The 19,195-nt window shown below is 34.4% G+C and overlaps 2 protein-coding genes across 6 annotated transcripts; one reads left to right on the forward strand and one right to left on the reverse strand.

The window, feature by feature from the left end:
• Positions 1–8,561: 8,561 nt before the first annotated feature.
• On the forward strand, positions 8,562–13,636 carry LOC107771275 (zinc finger protein CONSTANS-LIKE 9). Of its 4 annotated transcripts, none has more exons than XM_075238389.1 (5): positions 8,562–8,684; positions 9,532–10,254; positions 11,137–11,364; positions 12,323–12,621; positions 12,909–13,636. In XM_075238389.1, the coding sequence occupies exons 2-5, from the start codon at positions 9,697–9,699 to the stop codon at positions 13,036–13,038; spliced, it is 1,215 nt and encodes a 404-aa protein (XP_075094490.1). In that variant the 5' UTR covers positions 8,562–8,684; positions 9,532–9,696; the 3' UTR covers positions 13,039–13,636. The 4 variants fall into 4 exon arrangements, with proteins under 4 accessions (XP_075094490.1, XP_075094489.1, XP_016446102.2 ...); XM_075238388.1 differs by having other exon boundaries at positions 8,601–8,749; XM_016590616.2 differs by having other exon boundaries at positions 8,606–8,817.
• Positions 13,637–14,564: 928 nt separating this feature from the next.
• LOC107771274 (uncharacterized) lies at positions 14,565–18,990 on the reverse strand. 2 transcript variants are annotated; one of them, XM_016590615.2, is made up of 9 exons: positions 18,851–18,990; positions 18,224–18,732; positions 17,548–17,649; positions 17,360–17,441; positions 17,212–17,231; positions 17,053–17,113; positions 15,655–15,734; positions 15,088–15,192; positions 14,565–14,995 (listed from the first exon to the last, which is right to left on the reverse strand). In XM_016590615.2, the coding sequence occupies exons 2-9, from the start codon at positions 18,698–18,700 to the stop codon at positions 14,933–14,935; spliced, it is 990 nt and encodes a 329-aa protein (XP_016446101.2). In that variant the 5' UTR covers positions 18,701–18,732; positions 18,851–18,990; the 3' UTR covers positions 14,565–14,932. The 2 variants fall into 2 exon arrangements, with proteins under 2 accessions (XP_016446101.2, XP_016446100.1); XM_016590614.2 differs by having other exon boundaries at positions 15,088–15,350.
• Between the last annotated feature and the right edge of the window lie 205 nt (positions 18,991–19,195).

Consider the following 19,195-nt stretch of genomic DNA (forward strand, 5'->3'; position numbering starts at 1 on the left):
TTCACTCCCTAGTTGAAGTTATTTTAGACATAGGGTCTCCACTCCCTAGTTGAAGTTATTTTAGACATAGGGTCTTCACTCCCTAGTCTCCTTTCCAACATAGGGTCTCCACTCCCTAGTTGATGATTTTCCAACATAGGGTCTCCATTCCCTAGTTAATGATATTTTAGACATAGGGTCTCCACTCCCTAGTCTCTTTTTATTTTAGACATAGGGTCTCCACTCCATAATATCTTTCTATTTTAGACATAAGGTCTCCACTCCCTAGTCTCTTTTCCAACATAGGGTCTCCACTCCCTAGTTGATGTTTTTAGACATAGGGTCTCCACTCTCTAGTCTGCTTTTCTTACATAGGGTCTCCACTCCCTAGTTGATATTTTTAGACATAGGGTCTCCACTCCCTAGTATGCTTTTCCAACATAGGGTCTCCACTCCCTAGTTGATGATTATTTTAGACATAGGGTCTCCACTCCCTAGTCGCTTTTCCAACATAAGGTCTCCACACCCTAGTTGATTATTATTTTAGACATAGGGTCTCCACTCCCTAGTCGTTTTTTCAACATAGGGTCTCCATTCCCTAGTTGATATTTTTAGACATAGGGTCTCCACTCCCTAGTCTGCTTTTCCAACATATGGTCTTCACTCCCTAGTTGATTTTATTATAGACATAGGGTCTCCACTCCCTAGTCTCGTTTCCAACATAGGGTCTCCACTCCCTAGTTAATTTTTATTTTTTTAGACATAGTGTCTCCACTCCCTAGTCACTTTTCCAACATAGGGTCTCCACTCCCTAGTTAATTTTATTTTAGACATAGGGTCTCCACTCCCTAGTCGCCTTTTCCAACATAGGGTCTGCACTCCCTAGTTAATTTTATTTTAGACATATGGCATCCACTCCCTAGTCTCTTTTCCAATATAGAGTCTCTACTCCCTAGTTGATTTTATTTCAGACATAGGGTCTCTACTCCCTAGTTTCTTTCCCAACATAGGGTCTCCACTCCCTAGTTGATGTTTCCAACATAAGGTCTCCACTCCCTAGTTGATTTTATTTTAGACATAGGGTCTCCACTTCCTAGTCTCTTTTCCAACATAGGGTCTCCACTCCCTAGTCTATTTTTCCAACATAGGGTCTCTACTCCCTAGTTGATTTGATCTTAAATGCAGGGTACACCACTCCCCGATATCTTTGCCAATATTTGGTATCCCATTCCCTGGCCATATGTTTCCAACATAAGGTACATCAGTCCTTAGTTGGGACATCCTTTTGACAATAAAAAAATAACATCCCAAAAAAACATGACTTTTTCAGGGTACACCACTCCCGACCTTTTATTGCTTTCAATAAAGAAGTAGTTTAGAATTTTGTTACAATAACTCACGAAATTGTCCTAGTGCAAATTGGGGCAAAAACAATTCGTTCGTTTGTTTGTTTTGGTGTCTGAGTAGGTTTTACCTCGAGGCACAGGGTTCGAGATGACCAAAAGAAGAAGTCTCAATTCAGAATAAAATAAAATAAAAAATAAGTGAATCCAAAATGCAAAAGCAATTGAAAAGATGTGGAATGCTCAAGACATGACTGAAGCCACGAGCATTGGAGTCCCGTTTTGATTAGAAGAAGCTATAGAATAATGAACTAGAATCTACAGCTAGCGAGCATCAAGGTTTAGATCAGAGTCTGCATGAAAAACCAGTCAAGACTGAAGATCAAGTTTCTGAAGATTCATAGATAAGAATCTTGTAACTCATAACTGATAGGCTTGTTTAGTTTCTTTTTTATTTTGATACAATAGTAAGACAGCGGACCGGAGCCTCGACGGAACCTCACCCGACTCCTCAACTCATCATTCCATTATTCTCCTTGAACTACACGCGACCTGATTCCCCTATAACCCGGGATATGTAGGGTGTCCAAAACCAGGACTCGGTTGCACCCTATCTTTTATTTCTTTTCCTTTTGAATAATGGTTTGGTAAAAATTAGTCACATGGCACACCTAGTATTTGCCTAAAAACTCTACATGTTTCCAAGCAAAGAGGGGCAGTTGTGAGCACCTAATTTTTGACTATATTTGAATTTTTATCACCTTCTACTATGTAAATATTTTCAGAAATTTAATATATATATTTTTTAGCTTTGTTACATTTTCTTATATAGGGTAAAAATTAATAATAATTTAAAATATCAATTATTACTATTAGTATTATTTTTATTTTTATCTTTATCTTTATTTTTAAATAAAATAAATTAAAAAACCGAAAATAAATAAAACATTAATTATTATTATTTTATTTTTTTAAAATTGTGGATGGGAATTGAAAAAATAGTGAAAGTAGAAATATAAAATTAAAAAGTAAAAGTAGGTAGAAATTGTTTAATAAAAAAAAGGAAAAGAAAGTGAAAAATTAAAAACATAAAAGTAAAAGAATGTGAAAATTTTAAAAAAATGAAAAGTAAAATAAATTTAGAATTAAAAAATAAAAGTAAAGGTACCTGAATTTTTTAAATAAAAGTAAAAGTAAGTGGAAATTTTTTTAAAAAAAAGTAAAATAAGTGGAAAATAAAAAAAGAAAAGTAAAAAAAGTGAGATTTTAAATATATTAAAAGTTTAAAAAAAAGTGAGAAATTAAAAAATAAAAGTAAAGGAAAGTAGGGAATTATTGTTTTTAAAAAATAAGATAAATGGGAAGTGGAAATTCTTTTTAATTAAAAAATAATAAAAAATAAAAAATAAAAATCTGAAAATTCCGAATTTTTTTCTATAAATAGAAGAAAAATGTGAGGGAAAAAAGAGGGGAGAGAGGGGGAAAAATTAGGAGAGAATTGAGAGAAATTTATTTTCTTCTTTTAGGATAAGGAAATTTCTACTTGTGTCATTCTTTTTTCATCTTTCTTTCGAAAAAACCAGCAGCTTCACCACCCAAAAATAACCTTTAAACCTCCATAGAAAAGCCTTTTTAATACCATAAACTACCATCCAAACCCAGTCGAAACAGTGAGATTTTTAGTTGAGGCCGTCGGCGAGTTTCGATGCTCCGTTTAAGGTCTTGCGTGCGGTCTGAGTGAGTTTAAGATTCAAAGTTGTAAAACCGTAAAGTTTCAGATTCAACTTTTGAGGTCCACTTCTTATCTTGTTTTGATTAATGATATGAGTTGCTTTTTTTTCTTTTGGTGTTCTTTTATATCTTGAATGAATGAAATTATTCTCTGTTAAACATGCCAATTTTTTAGCTTCCTCTTTGTATATTTATTTAGTTCATTAGCATGTTCTTTTAAAAAGGGGTCCATCCATGAATGGTTTAATGAAATTTTCTAATTGATAAGTGAGTTGTGATTGTTTATAATAAAAATAATAATTTCTTATTGAAATGGAAGCTCAAGCAATGTTATGTCTCTATTTGGTTATTTAGTCATTCATGTGTTAATAAATGAGCTTTAGCAGTTCCATCTTTGTTTTAAATTAAGCTGTCAATTGTCTAAAGTATATAGTTAAGTTGTTAAATAAGTTTAATTAGAATTATATCACTGGTGAAGATCTAATGTTTGGGCCTAGACACATGGGTTGTTGAAGGAAGTGGAGTTGTGAGGTTACTATAAGCTAATGAAGAAAGTTATTTTATTTTTGGGCCAAAACTTGAAATCTGCTAGGCCCATTAATCTCATACAATGGCCCCCTTTAGTAATTCTTGAATAATTAATTTAATCTATTTCATACTTTTCTACAATGACATACTCTTATGGCTTTACAAATCTCAAATTAGTTTAAGACAAATAATTCATAAACTTCGTAGCTTGCTTTAGGCGCGATTAATAAATTATCGTGGTCATGGGTACGGTTCCCGTAGCCATGGTCACGATACGTAAATTCCAATTCGAGTGCGCGTTTCACGCGACTTGACCATAACTTCAACTAATAATAATAAACATGTTGTAAATCGCAGGTGCGTTTCACGTGGCGCGGTTTGCAATGTGTACCAAACGACAAGTGTACGACATCGTAACTTGTTCAAGAAATAACTCCATAAATACTAAAAATCGATTTAAATACATAATTAAAAACGGTCAAAGGTAAAATGCACAATAGGTTTAAAACATGTAATAAAGCAGATAATTAAAAGGTAAAAAAAAAATATTAAAAAAATCAGATAATTAAGCCAAGTATTAATTGTTAAGCGACCGTGCTAAAACCACGAAACTCAGGAGTGCCTCACACCTTCTCCCGGGTTAACAGAATTTTTTACCCGATCTTCTGTGTTCGCGGACCATAAATAGAGTCAATTTTCTTGATTTGGGATTTTAAAACAAATCGGTGACTTGGGACACCATAAATTATTCCAAGTGGCGACTCTGAATAAATAAATAATCTCATTTCGAATAATGTCACTTAAATTGGAAAAACTCCCTGCCCCTACCCCCTCGGAAAAAAGGAGGTGTGACAGTAGTGGTGGTTGTGATTGATGAAGGTAATGATGGGTGGTGGTAATTTATAATGGTAGACGGTGACGGCTATGGTTATTGATGGTGATGAGATGGTTAGTTGTGGTAGTTGAGGTGGGTGCATGTGTGGTTATGATTGATGATGATGTTGGTGGGGGTAGTGGATGGTGGAGGTGGTTGCGGCTATGGTTGAGGATAGTGGTGGTGAAGATAGTTGATAATGGTAGGCGAAGACGACGGTTAATTAGAAATTTTTGTGGATGATAGCATCTTAATCAAATTAAGTCTTAGTTATAGATCTTAATCAAACATATCTATTCAGACTCATTAAGTGGTTGTGAAGTAAATAAAAATAAATATATTTAATGATTAAGATTTAAATGTTTAAAATTCAGACTTTAAAATCAAATATACTTAGTGTCTAAGATATGAATGATTAAAATTCAAACTTTCATCGAAAACAAACGAGGCCTAAGACTTTCTGCGACACAAAATTAGTCTACTTGTTTCCTAATCTACTGTAGTTTATTATAAATCATATCACTGCTACAATAAGATTGACAACAAAGAAGTGTCCAAAACAAACGAAAACAAAGTAATTAATATTCCCTCAATTTCAAATTATATGAGGTACTTTCTTATTTATTTTGTTCTAAAATAAATGACATATTTTTAAATTTAAAAATAATTTAACTTTAAACTCTTCATTTTACTCATCTTATCCTCAATGAGAAGTTTTGATAACCACACAAATGTCATGGTTTACCCATTAAGCTTTTAAAACCACAAATTTTAAAAGTTTTTTTTTTTAAATTAAATTTCGTGCCAAGTCAAACTATTGAAATCGGAGGAAATACTATTTTAATGTAAAGATTTGGTGATAGTCGGGTGTACTTGTCTTTTTGCTTGACGTACAAATGTGATATCAGCGTAGAATAAGTGGGGGCCTAAAAGAGAGGCAAAAAGGTTAATAAAGCAGATAACCTTTTTTTCTGCGATTATTAATAATTTAATATCACAAGTCATTGTCCGTTCCTTAAAGTGGCTGATTAAGTACTCCAATTGCCTTATCTTCAAGTATAGGAATTTTCTTAAACTATAGTACTTTCCAATAATTAAGTATTTTTAATTACTAATATACCATCTTCATAGTACTTTGTTTAATATTAGTATTATATTCGTTAATTAAACCATGAGATACTCTCCTCCACTTTTTAATCTTATCCTTTGTTGTGGATGACATGTGTCATCTTTTCTGGACTGCCATTTAACAGTCTGAAGATCATCATATCATATTATATATGCCTATATGGACAAGACACCAAATCTAAATAAGATACCTTTACCCTTTTTGATTTAGTTGAGGTCTTATTATAGACGAAAGTGGTTATAAGTTCGGAATAGAATTATGTCACGAGTTCGAACTGTAAAATCAATTATTGATGTTTATATTGGAGTAAGTTGCTTATATTACATCTTTTAGAATGCGATCCTTTTCCGGACTTTGCGTGAACGCAGAATACTTGGTAAACTAGACTGACTCTTTTTATACTTCTCACACATGCACATATATAGAGTTCGAGTCCAAAGTCCTTTTACTTTGTGTAGTTTTAATTTGTATTGATATTGAATAAACATATCAAACAAATGTGAGGAGTTTAAGTCCTTTTCCGGCTTAGAAAAAATAGCAAACTTTAGAAGCTAAGACTTTGTTCATAAGTAGACACAAATACTATATGTTCTCAACAAAAATTCGTTGGAGAGATTGAACGACAATAAGATAATAAATCGAGGATCAATCTAAGATAACATTGAGCGTTGATTGAGAATAGGGACTCACGGAGTTTAAGTTGGAGAAGTACAAAAAGGGAATTAATAAAATTTTGGATACATTTTAATTCCATTAAAGCGTGGCATTGTTGATTATGCAAAAGACGTGAAAACAAGTGAACTTCTAGAATTGCTTATATATTAAAATGCTTTACAATTTTATGAGAACAAATTCTGAAACTAATAACATTAATATATAAGATCATATGCTAAAATAAACTTAAAAATAATTCGAAATTTAGAGGAAGAAATAGTAAAGATTTTATCAAAAGAACTTGGTAAAGATATTCTTAATTAGAGGCACAAACAGATCTATAGCAAATTCGATGAATTTAACCGACTCTATTACTTTCAGCTCTGACATATGTGTGTATATATATATATATATATATATATATATATATATATATATATATATAGTTCATAAAGTAGTCTATAGTGTCATTTATTAGAGAATCATATAGCAATCATATTTTAAATTACAATATTAAGATTTCGAATTCAAATGACAACTATTTGTAAAAATAGCACGGGATAGGCAGTTTTCGGATTGATAATTCAAAAATAGTTATCGTTTGCAAAGTCATTGAAAAATAGCACTATTTTATTACAATACGGACCGGTCCAGCATAATATACTGGAGATTGGTGCACCTGTGTATGAACTTCTAGCATATTATGCTGGAACTCCAACACGCGGAAAGTTCCAGCATAATATACTGGAGATTGAAGCACCTGTGTATGAACTTCCAGCATATTATGCTGGACCGGTATATTATACTGGAACTCCAGTATATTATGCTGGAATATTTTCCGAATTTTGAATAGTGTTTTTGTTCAGATTTATCTTTACATGAAAAATGGCTAAATTTCGATTACTTTTAAAATTGTAGCTATTTTTTAATTATAACTTGTAAATCTAACTATTTTTGAATTTCTTCCAATTTTTCCGTCTTTACCTTATTTTTTAAATGATCCAACTAAACAGCGGTCCTATATTAACTAATCCTATGTGAAAAAAATCATAAGGGGAAGTACGCTAATTCCAATTAGGGTTAATTAAACAATTTGCTTTAGGTCACACATGTTTGGTCTAACGATTTTCACTGGGATTTCCGTGTCGTTAACTATTACTTCTACTTAATAGTAGTATTATTCGATGTATCAGAAACAACCTCCCCAAAAAAACCCTTTCTTTCTTTTTGTTTTTCGCTTGGTGTCTTGGTATGTTTGGGTGTCGAATTATTAAAAAACAAAATGATTTCTATCAAGAATTTTGGACTTCTTTTAAGTTTTTCGTATATTTATCTTTATATATTTTGACACCTTTTAATAAAAATCCTAACTCCGCCACAATTCTTGATGATCTCTCTAAGGATATCTAGACTTTACCTACCGTTTTATTCCTCATCACAAACTCTAAATTACATTTCAAAATTCCTAATTAACTTGTTTTCTAATCAATAATGTACAATATATATCTTTTTTGTTTCTTCTCCAGGCAAGATATAATATAGAAAGGAAAGGAGAGTTTGGGTAGGATTAAAATACAACTAAAAGAAAAATTGTTGGCGAGAAAATAAACGAATATCAAACTTTTAAATAAAATAATTATACTAGAACACTAATTGCGACATGCAATAGTTCCTTCATCAACAACAATAACAACAACAAGGTTATTGTAATACCACAAAGTAAAACAATATATAGTAATAAGATTTTGCATATAAGAAAGTATGAGATTAATACTAATGACAAGAAAAAAAAGACACGCTCGATACCTACTAACCTTCTACTATAATTCTTGACATCCACACCCTCCTATCAAGGATTATGTCTTCGCTAAGCTGAAGCAAAACTTTAACTCTTCCTAGTACTTCTTACGCCTACATCTACCTCTTCTCAGACCCACCATGACAAACCGCTCGCACCTCCTTATTCAGGGGCGAAGCTACACTCTTGTAAGGGTGGTCAATTATCATCATTCGTTGAAAAATTACATTGTATATATAGGTATAATATTAGATTTTACGAATATATAATATATATTAAATACTTTTGTTAAAAATTTTTTTAATATCTTTCAAGTTTGAATATATTTAGAGAAATTTCTGACTTTGTCAATGTGTAAAGTGTGCATCTCTTGTGAGAAAAAAGTTTGAATAAGCACTATAACAAAAGAAAGAAATTCATATATATCCTTAAACGTAAATAAAAAGAGAGTAGGGGCCAAACTTTTCCTTTCAGGACCAACATCACACCCCTCCCCGAGGGTCCCACCTACTCCTTCTCTCTCCTGCACTTTTTGACAGCTCACTATATTTAATTATTATCAGCAACTCCACAATTCTCACAGAATACAACACCAAAAACACTTCAAAAACACAAAACTGTAGAGAGAAAGAGAGAGAGAGAGGAAAGGTCTGAACTTTTCTATGTTTTTAGGGTTTTGAGGTGTACCTTTGGTAGCTGCAAACTAAAAAGAGGTTATCTGTACTTTGTTTTCTCGTGTACTGTGTAAATTCTTTTTCTGTCAACTTCACAGTTATTTTAGGTAAAAAGTTAGTTACTTTCTTCATTTTCTTTTACCTTGAAATGGGGTTGCTTTGTTTCTGTTCTTTGATCTGTTTGTGTATTCCTCAAAGTTTGGAACTCCCTCAGCATATAACTGTTCGTTTCAGAATTTTGCTGTTTATCAGTTATTTTGTCCATATTTTTCTATATGTAGGTGTTTTAGTTCTGTTTTTTGTGTAATTTCTTTATTTTCTTAACTTGCTGAAAATATTTTTTTTTTGCTTGAAGTAAAATTTAAGTGATTTCTAGTTGTTTTGGTTAATGTTGAATTTTGTTTAGTTCCAAAATACTTACTAATGATGGATTTATGGATGTCTTGAAAAGAAAAAAAATGGTTTTTGTTGTAGATAATGATGCTAAAAAAAATAGAGCAGTGGCTCTGTGAAAAATTCTCAACTTTTTGTTTGGATTCTTGATTCCCAATTTGTTTGGAGCACCTTTTCCCTTCACTGATTGAAATGGCATCTTTTATCCCTTGCCTTTTCTTTTTTAACTGCTACTGTGTACTGTTTCAGAATAGAATTTGGTTTTACCAAGATCTTAGTTTGGCCTCTTGAATTAAGTGAGAATTTTTTTTATTGTTTGTTTGGATTAGGCATCTCAAGAAATGAAGGATAGACTTGTATTCTTTTTGCATTTGCTTCTCTTTTTTAGTGTCACCTTTAATGATGCAGATTCTTTTTCCTTGTAACAGCTAGTAGCACAAATTCATTTCTGCTCGAGGGTAAGCAATTTCTATTGCTCAAAAGTTTTTAACTTTATCAAAAAGTTATCAACTTTGTGCTGGAGACTTGAAGATTTGTACAGTACTTTTATTTCATCTAAGAAATAACTTATAACTAGTGGAGAAAAGAAGGTGATGGGTTATACATGTGAATTTTGCGGGGAGCAACGATCAATTGTTTATTGCCGGTCAGATGCAGCTTGCTTGTGTTTATCGTGTGATCGACATGTCCATTCTGCAAATGCCCTGTCGCAGCGTCATTCTCGGACACTTGTATGTGAAAGATGTAATTCCCAACCAGCTATTTTTAGATGTGATGAAGACAGGATTTCTCTATGCCAAAATTGTGATTGGATAGGTCATGCTAATTCTAGTTCAGGTTCAACACATAAGAGACAAGCACTTAGTTGTTATACAGGGTGTCCTTCCGCGGTAGAGCTCTCTGTTATTTGGTCATTTCTTCTAGATAACCCTTCAGTAGGAGACTCGACTTGTGAGCAGGGGATGAGTTCAATGAGCATTACTGATTGCCGACCTGGAGATAGCCGAGGTTCTCAAGCAAAGGACAAATCTCAAGATATGTCTGTTGCAGTTGAAGCAAATGATTTGATGGGATCATTGATGCTTAGTCTTGATAGCAAGCTACATAATGTGGAACCGCCTGTTGGATCCACAAATTTAACTTGGTCTAAGGTATTCTAAGTTCTCAGAGATGAATTTTGTTCTGAAGTAAAGAAACTTAGGTTTCCAATTTTACTCACCAAACTGCATTACTATCATGTCCTTTGGTTGTATAGCACTGAATATCAATGATTAAGTTAGTCGCTGTTCTTCTTACTGTTTTGTTGCTGGCTCTGAAGCTAAGGCTTTGCTCCTCACTATTCCGTATAATGCACCAAGAAACTAGTTTTTGGGTTTGCCAGTGCTATATTCCCCTTTTCTCATGCTAAACAGGAGATTAGCGGAGTTCTAAGAGGTTCAAATACCAAAGAGTGAAGATAAAATTAATATTCGATATTTTTATCTGTCTTCAGACAATGATTCCGCATTCTTCATGTTGCATTCAAATGTTCTAGCATGTTGCATTCCCATAAATTGGCGAAGGATGATTTCGTTCTTCTATGAAATCACTAGTTTTGAACTCTCTATTTTTAACTCTCTATTTCTTGTCTATTTCCAACAAAGTAAAAAGGTGCAGTTTCAAAGAAATTTTCATCTCAAATTTAGTGTATTCCTTTCCTTGAGGACTTGCATTCCTCTCTATCATTGGTTATTTGCAATCTAGGACTATTCCTACCGATGATCACTTCTTTTATTGGAATAGTCCCATCTAGGATTATTCTTAACGATGATCACTTCTCTCTTTTTTTCACCTCGGTACATTATTTTTCCAGATCAAGCAACTTTAGCAGATATTGCTTATGTTTTCGTTTTCCAGGAATAGAAGTAGGGGGAGGGGGGATTATAGAGGTTGACTTCTTCCCAAGACCATAAAGATGTCTTTTATCTACTCGAAGCATGGCCTGTTTCTATTTTCCTTACTTTCTTTAGCTCATATTCTTTGTATACGTTCAGGTGAGCAATTCTGCAACAAAAGGCTCAAATATATTTGATGATGATCGTTTTTATGATGATTTCAATATGGATGAAGTGGACTTGAGTATTGAAACCTATGAAGAGCTATTTGGTGTTTCTCTTGATAATCCTGATCAGCTGTTTAAGAATGAAGACATTGATGGCTTATTTGGGATGAAGGATATGGCAGTTGCTGAGTCCAGTTGCCAGGGTGACACTGCTGTCGAGGTGGTTCATACTTTATAGAATTACTGCATTGTGTAAACATTATCTACTTTCTCTGTACTCATTAACACTAAAATAGACTTATTACGGAACTATATTATTAGTTTTTTGAGTGAGGTAGGCAATCATTTACTGTTAGCTTTACCAAGTACAAGTAAATTTGTCTGTTCTTGATGTTTGGTTTCTCTTTTGTTATGAACAAGATAGTGTATTAAAATTTTTAATTGTTGAAGCATGTTTTTATTTTATTTTTTTGATAAGGCAAAGATGCTCATTAAATGAATATAATGTTCTTCTATGGTATTTTTGTGAAGCATGCCCTCTTCTCTAGATTTGGGCCTAATTTAACATGTTTTGTAAAGTTAATTTCTGGACGTTGTAATTGGTCTTGGATAGTAGATTTTGTACGCAACGACAAACTCCTATAATTTTTTGTAGAACTTTTGCCTCTGCATTCCACCCCCTCCCAAACTGGACTTTATCATGGATAAGAGTCGATAGGACAGACTTGTATAAATATTTTGAGATCATCTTATAACTTGTACGCTGTGATCCTTGTTTATATCCCTGTTTATACATAAGCGCGTCTATATGTATATGTGTGTGTGTTTGTTTGCATGTATATATAAAAATATATACTGACTGGGGTGGGGTGGGTAGAGGTTGGAAGCTAACTTGTCACGAAACAGTGAGATTCACTATTTCCTAAGGGTGCATTGAGAGGATTCATATGCGTAGGAATATCATAAATTGATCAACTTTGAGTCTTTGGTATTTATCAAATCAATTACATCAAATATGATGTTTAATAAGATTGTCTGCTTGCAATGATTATAATAGTTCCGACTTCATGATTGGAGGTTGAACAGACTAAAAAGATGTGCACATGCGACTCTTATGATTTTTTTCTACATAATTGTTTCAAAAAATGGATGAACTTACATATATCTTTATTTACCAGGGGTCAGCACTGGGAAGGGTAAATACAGTGCAGCCAGCTTGTAGCAATGCAGCGTCCGCAGAATCCACGATGAGCTGCAAGACAGAACCTACCCTTTGCTTTGCAAGGCAACAGTCCAACCTCTCAGTTTCAAACCTCACTGGAGAGAGCAGCGCCGGAGATTATCAAGACTATGGAGCCTCCTCAATGCTTCTCATGGGAGAGCCACCTTGGTGTTCTCCATGTCCTGAAAGTTCAATGCCATCAACTAGTCGGAGCGATGCTGTTTTACGCTACAAGGAAAAGAAGAAGACACGCCAGTAAGTTTTCTTTTAATAAGTACATCAAAAGTCTATTTTGGTAATTGTGCACTCCCTGGTTTGACATAAAGCACCAGAATTTCTTTTGGCATATTATTCATCCTCAATTTTTCCTCATTTTATTTCAATTCCTTCTATCCAACACTAAAATCGCAATAAACACTGCCCCACCATTGAAATGTCTTGGCAGTGTAGGTTATGTAGACCATGGTTCAATATGATTTGTTTGGGTTGTAGGCTTTTCACTTGTTCTCTTTTCACCTTTTTTTATAACTTCCTTATTACAGATTTGATAAGCGAGTAAGATATGCTTCTCGCAAGGCAAGAGCAGATGTGAGAAGGCGTGTGAAGGGCCGGTTTGTGAAGGCTGGTGATGCCTATGACTACGATCCACTGAGCGAGACCAGAAGCTATTGATTGTGAAAAATTTTACCAATACATATAAGGAGAAAAATGGACAGTTTAAGTGGGGAAATTTGGTTGAGGTTTCAAGCAAATGGATGTAAGGATGGTGTATTTATTGTACTGCAATGTTTCCAATCAAGGAAGCAGGATCCAGAAAGCAGATTTCTCTGCCGCTGGTCCTCTTAACGTCTAACTTCATCATCCAAAAAAGGTGGATGTGCACTCCTTATGTCAACCAAATTAAGAGTGCTGCAAAGAAAGAGCTTAGTCATTTGTAGACTGCACGATCAGCGTTCTTTCCAGAAACCAATCAAGATTTGCTTTCTCAAATGTATTTATGTTGGCATGTCGACAATACTGGGTTTCGTCTAGCTTGCTTCTGTTCTTACAATTCTAACTAGGTGGATTTAACACAGTTTAAGTCCCACAAGTTTAGCAGTTGTTTTAGGTCTAAGGACTGAGATCCCTTGGCTGTTTGTAACTCTGTCATGTATATTATAGCCAGTGTGTAGAAGATACAGAGAACAATGAGCAACACATTTTAAATCCCCACAAATTCATCTGGCCTTTTAGGTTTAAGGACTGAGATTATTCCTTGGCTATTATGTAATACTGTCATGTATATTATTAGCCAGTGTGTAGAAGATAAGAAGTTACAATGAGGTCCCCATATGATAGATGTATGTACCTTGCTTTGTAATTTTTTTCATTTATTGTCCTATGAAATGTGAAGGGGAGCCTTGGCGTAACTGGTAAAGTTGCCGTCATGTGATCAGGAGGTCACGGGTTCGAGCCGTGGAAACAGCCTCTTGCAGAAATGCAGGGTAAGGCTGTGTACGATCGATCCTTGTGGTCCGGCCCTTCCCCGGACCCCGCGCATAGCGGGAGCTTAGTGCACCGGGCTGCACTGTGCATATAATGGAAACCGTTTTCTGGTCATTATGTAATAATCAGTGTGTATCTCCAACCTTATTCTTTCTTGAATATTGTGATGGATTTGCCACGAAATTTAGCTGGTTAAATGTGGTCTGGATATAAAATGTCATGCTCTCTTATTAGATTCCAAAAATAATAAATGATTTAATTTTTCTTAAAACGTAAAATATCTCAAAACAAAGGCAGTTTGTCAAAATGACTAGTAATGACTAAGACCAGAGAGTGTTTATTTTATTTTGATACACAAGGTTCATTCTTAATGTGGTCAGGGACAGTTTTTCAGCTAAACATGTTTAGGTAAAATGATTTTGCCAACAAAAGATGAGGGAAATTTGACAGAGCAGTAGTATCCCAACTTATAAAAGCTAAACTATATTTGGTTAAACGATTCTTGACAATGCTGCTATGCAAAGTGAGTCCACAGACCACACTCCACAGTGCCAAATCGGCCTAGTCGAACCAGTAGTAGAATAACTACACTTCAGTCGCAAACAAGTTGAGATCGGCTATATAAATCCTAACTTCTTCCATGTAAGCTCAACATGTAGTATCCCAGCTTTTTAAAGGCAATATCTTTGGTTACACGATCTTGAAAAACATAAGACAACAAAACGTTATTCCGCATTGCTAAATCAACCTTGTTGAATACTGGGATATTTTACAGACCAGTTATATCCCCACTAGCAGAAAGAATGGATAACAAATGAAGAGAATTCAGAAATAATATCTTAAAAGTCATATCTTAAAGAGGATTGCATAAGCCAGGATAAAACTTCCTCTTTAATTAATATAAATAAATAGCATCAGCCTAACAACAAGAGGATCTCTGTACAGTCGAAGAAAGTTGCTCCAGCATTAATTTGACTTATCCCTAGGCATCCACTTCCCTGCATTGGAGACCTGATTCTCCGTGTTCGACAACCCAGTAAGCTTGAAGCAGATATAGTTGAACATCAAACTTTCAGTGAACTTATTCATCATCAGATGAATCTGCATCAGCTGGCACCCTCAGGTCGTCTGCGACAGTTGTGTCCTGCATGAACATCAGATGACATTGATCATTAGCAAAGAGGGAGACTGAGGTTATATCTCGGTAAATGCAGAATTTTAGTAATTTATCCTTACCGCATTCTTATCCCAGTCTTTTAACTTGGGGTTAGTCAACATGTAATTATCACGTAGAGGAGCCCACGAGGGACCTTCATCATTCGAAGAATTGGATGCACCGTCCTGCATGAAATTAAGCTACACAATAAGAATGTTCTTTTTTCTTTTATTTTATTTTTTGTTTGGATAAGCACTTGAAAAATATCAACTTCCCCATGTTCAAGTTGTTTCTTCCTTCCGTTCGCAAAATAGTTCAGTTTCCTACTATGAAATAATTGTTTCTGTAGAAGCACCACTAACAAATCACATTAGCCCATGTGTTGTTTCCTATATATGAACTCATCAACTATGAAGCAAATTTAACAAGGGAAAAATGAAAAAGAGAAAAAACAACCAGAGGCAACATGAAAATTCTCTCTTTTCTGATATGAGCCAACATGGCTTGTCTCCTTCCCACCCGACTCCAAAAAAAAAAGCAGTAGCCCAAGACGAGATACTAAATGAAAAGATGTTACAAAATAATTAAAGAAATTTTCCCAAATGATCATAATGCTTAGCTGAGAGAGAGAGAGAGAGAGGGTTGACCTTTGACCCAGCAGCAGCTGTTTGTGATGGTGTCTTGCCCAATTCGGAGAAAAAGACTTCTCTTCGGCGCTTCTTTATTACTACACATCAGAAAAAAGAAGTTATTGTACTGGATGCAAAATAAAGTTCTTAAGGTTAATCTTTTCCAAATTGAATTATCAAGAATTATTTACCAATAGCAATTATAAAGATATAAATGGCAGTTCCCCATCATTAACAAAAGTATTTACCTTATCAGGAAAAAAAACATTTACCTTATCAATCAAAAGAAAAATAAGGCAGTTATTCCATTACAAGCTTCTTACTTCTATCATGTAAACAGTAAAACAGGATGTGCAGAGTACCATCGATACTATGTTTTTCCCATAGTTTTAAAGTACAAATGAGAATCTGTAGCCGGCTATATTCCTTATTGCACGAAAAAGAGATAATATTCTTGATGGTTATGTTTCATTAGTGCATGTGAAAAACAAAAAAAAATTGAATAAATGCGAGGTACAAATTTCACCATTCAATCTTTATTATCATGGCCAGATAGTGAAGGAAAATTTAATTTCACTAAGCTAGTATTTGTTCTTTTCCTATCTGCTCTGTAGTTTAAACACCTTTTCACAAAGTACTATAAACACTCTTCAACTGCGTGAAAACCAAAAACAAGTTGATTGCTATTGTTCATTTATATAACTCAACACAGTCCGGCACGTGTAATCTGATTATAGGATTCAGATGTAGACTTATGAGTGTGAGACTGGGCTTGTCAAAAATCAGTTCGGATACCCGGTGAAAGAATATATCCAACCTAAACCTTAACGTAATAGGTGGAGTGACCCAAGACATTTATAGACTTCTTTGATTGCACCTATATAGGGAATCTGGGACTTAGTGTAACTCAGCGAAAGCAACAGAACAACCCCTTATGATCTCACAATGCAAGTTATTTCACTTGGAAACGAGAATTTGAAAGATCCTATTCAAGAGCAGCATGAGCACCGACAGAAGGAATTTGATATCGAACACTGAATACCATACTATAATTTTTCCAATAGAATCTCCAAGTTTTGCACTAAGATCAGATTACCAGTCCAACATGCAGGATTCTGCGATTGGAAGAAGAAAACGCCATTCATAGCCTTGGGGATTATCCTTAGGTCAAACATGGTTGATGAAAATACAACTAACCGACCTAGCAAGGAAAATTTTAAACTTCTCTAATAGAGGAAGATTGAGAGGATGATTAGAGATCAAAGCACACAAAGACAAATCAAATCCGTCTGAATAACATTTCCCTTCCTCTTACCTTGTAAATTGTAATAGAATTAACAGCAGAGGAACAATAGCAACCACCCAAAAAATTAAAGAACCAATCATATCGTCAATGCCTCAGTATTCTATCCTTACCTTTCTCATCTTTTGACCTTGAGGGATTTAAGCCTTTTTGAGCATGTTGTGCTTTGTTAACCTGTATCACATACGCAGATAAATTTGAGCTAGCTGAAAGTAGCACAAAACTTTTTATAAAACAGAAGTATCAACTTCGAAATGTGTACTGCAACTTACAGCATTGAATAACTTGACCACTGATATTCCCACGATGCCCATAAAATAAATAAAGAACCAAGTAAATTAGAAGGTCTGATAGAAAGCTTACTATAATGCATTTGTAATTCTATTATAAATTCCAAAACAAAAGGATAAAGTTGAGTACCTCCCTTTGTTGCAACTCCTATTAGAAACTTTTCATGGGAATCCAAATAATTTGCAGGTTTCACATGTCCCTTTTCTCCTATCTTTTGCACAGATATCAAAGTTAAGAATACGACCATTAATACATTGAACATGGGAGATTAAGTTATTCAAAAAACTTAACAATTAAACGAAACTAGATATATATACCAAGTGTTTCTCCTTTTTTGCTTCCCCCTTAACCTTTCGTTCTACTTCTTCTTCAGCAAGCTTCTCAGCAACAAGCTTCTTGTGTGCTGATAAGACGGGGCCCTGCAGGTTATTTACCATTAGTTTCTCCAAGCAATTCCTATCCTCAGGTAGTATGAGCTTCAAATGCTTTTTAAGTTTTAACCTATGAGTTCATCAGCATCCGGCTAATTTTCTAGTAATCAACAACAACAACAGCCCAGTGAAATCCCACACTCCCACTTGAGGGTAGTGTGTACGCAGACCTTACCCCTACTCCTACTCCGGAGGAGTAGAGAGCCTGTTTCCGATAGAGTTATTTTCTACTAATTGAATGTTTGTATTAAAAGGCGTAGAAAAAGTCTTTTTCTCTGGAAACAAAATGTTTTATTTTCAGCACAGTTGTTTTGTTTCCTCTTCCAAACACATCCGGTTTTGTCCCTCGACCAAATCCGAACACTCACAAAAAAACTAGTTCCTCTAAAACCACATCCAAACACTCATAATATAAAAACAAACCAATTCTTTATTTTATTTTGAGGCCCGAAAAATAAAGAAGCATAACAACATGATGTACACCAATTATGTTTTCCTCCGAAACATGAAATTATAACAAGGCATATGAACAAAAAACTTATGGACAAAGCAAGTTGCTCACCAATATATCATCAGAAGCTGATTTCTTCAATATCTTCTTGAATGCCAATCTGAATGCTCTACAACCATCTATAAACCTAGTAATCCCCGGCTGAATTTCCCCATCTTCGTCTTCGGATACTTCAATTTCCTCATTACCATCCTCTCCTCCATCATCATCCAACCATTCCTCTTCAAAATCATCCTCTTTTTTACCATATGATGGGCGTTTATCTCGATTTACAGGGGCACGCTCCCGAATATCAACATCAATATCATCATTATCATTCTCATTCTCATCATCCTCATTATCAGAGTTATAATCTCTTGCTCTCTTCTCGAAAAGCTTCTTCATTTTTTTGTCTACTTTTACCCTTTTTTCATTAAATGGTACACCCTTTTGCTTCTTCTTTGCCTTACCCCCTTTCGTGTTGTGCCCCATGTTTCTTTTCCTTAAAAATTTCCCAGCTTCCCTAACTGACTGCAATTCTTCCGCCATAATTTTCAAACTTGTTGTTTACACAGCTTAAGCTGCAGCATCAGATACTTGGGTCAATCTTAAGCACACACAAACACAATCAAACTATAATAAAACATAACTATAACCTAGATAGACATAAACATGAATTACCAAAAATAAGAAATTTACCTGTGAAGTGGGTTATTTGCGTGGAGGAAAAGGAGAAAGTAGGGTTTTAGTTTTGCAGCTGCAAAATTATGGGTTTAACGTTTAGATGGATACCGGATACAGGAGCTGAAAAGGCCCGCCCGTCAGCAATTCGGGCTTGGACTGAAGTTTGAAATACTCAAACTTGCTCCAAACTTTTGTTATAATTACGTACATCCCCCTAAATTCCACCTTTTAAAATGGCATCGTATAGCCGTTCTTAAAATAATAGCTGATATATATATATATATATATATATATATATATATTTATATGTATGTATAAAAAATATACAAATTTTATACATTTTTACGGCTACCGAATATA

This window comes from Nicotiana tabacum, chromosome 2 (assembly GCF_000715075.1).
Source record: "Nicotiana tabacum cultivar K326 chromosome 2, ASM71507v2, whole genome shotgun sequence".
In the NCBI taxonomy this organism is placed as follows: domain Eukaryota; kingdom Viridiplantae; phylum Streptophyta; class Magnoliopsida; order Solanales; family Solanaceae; genus Nicotiana; species Nicotiana tabacum.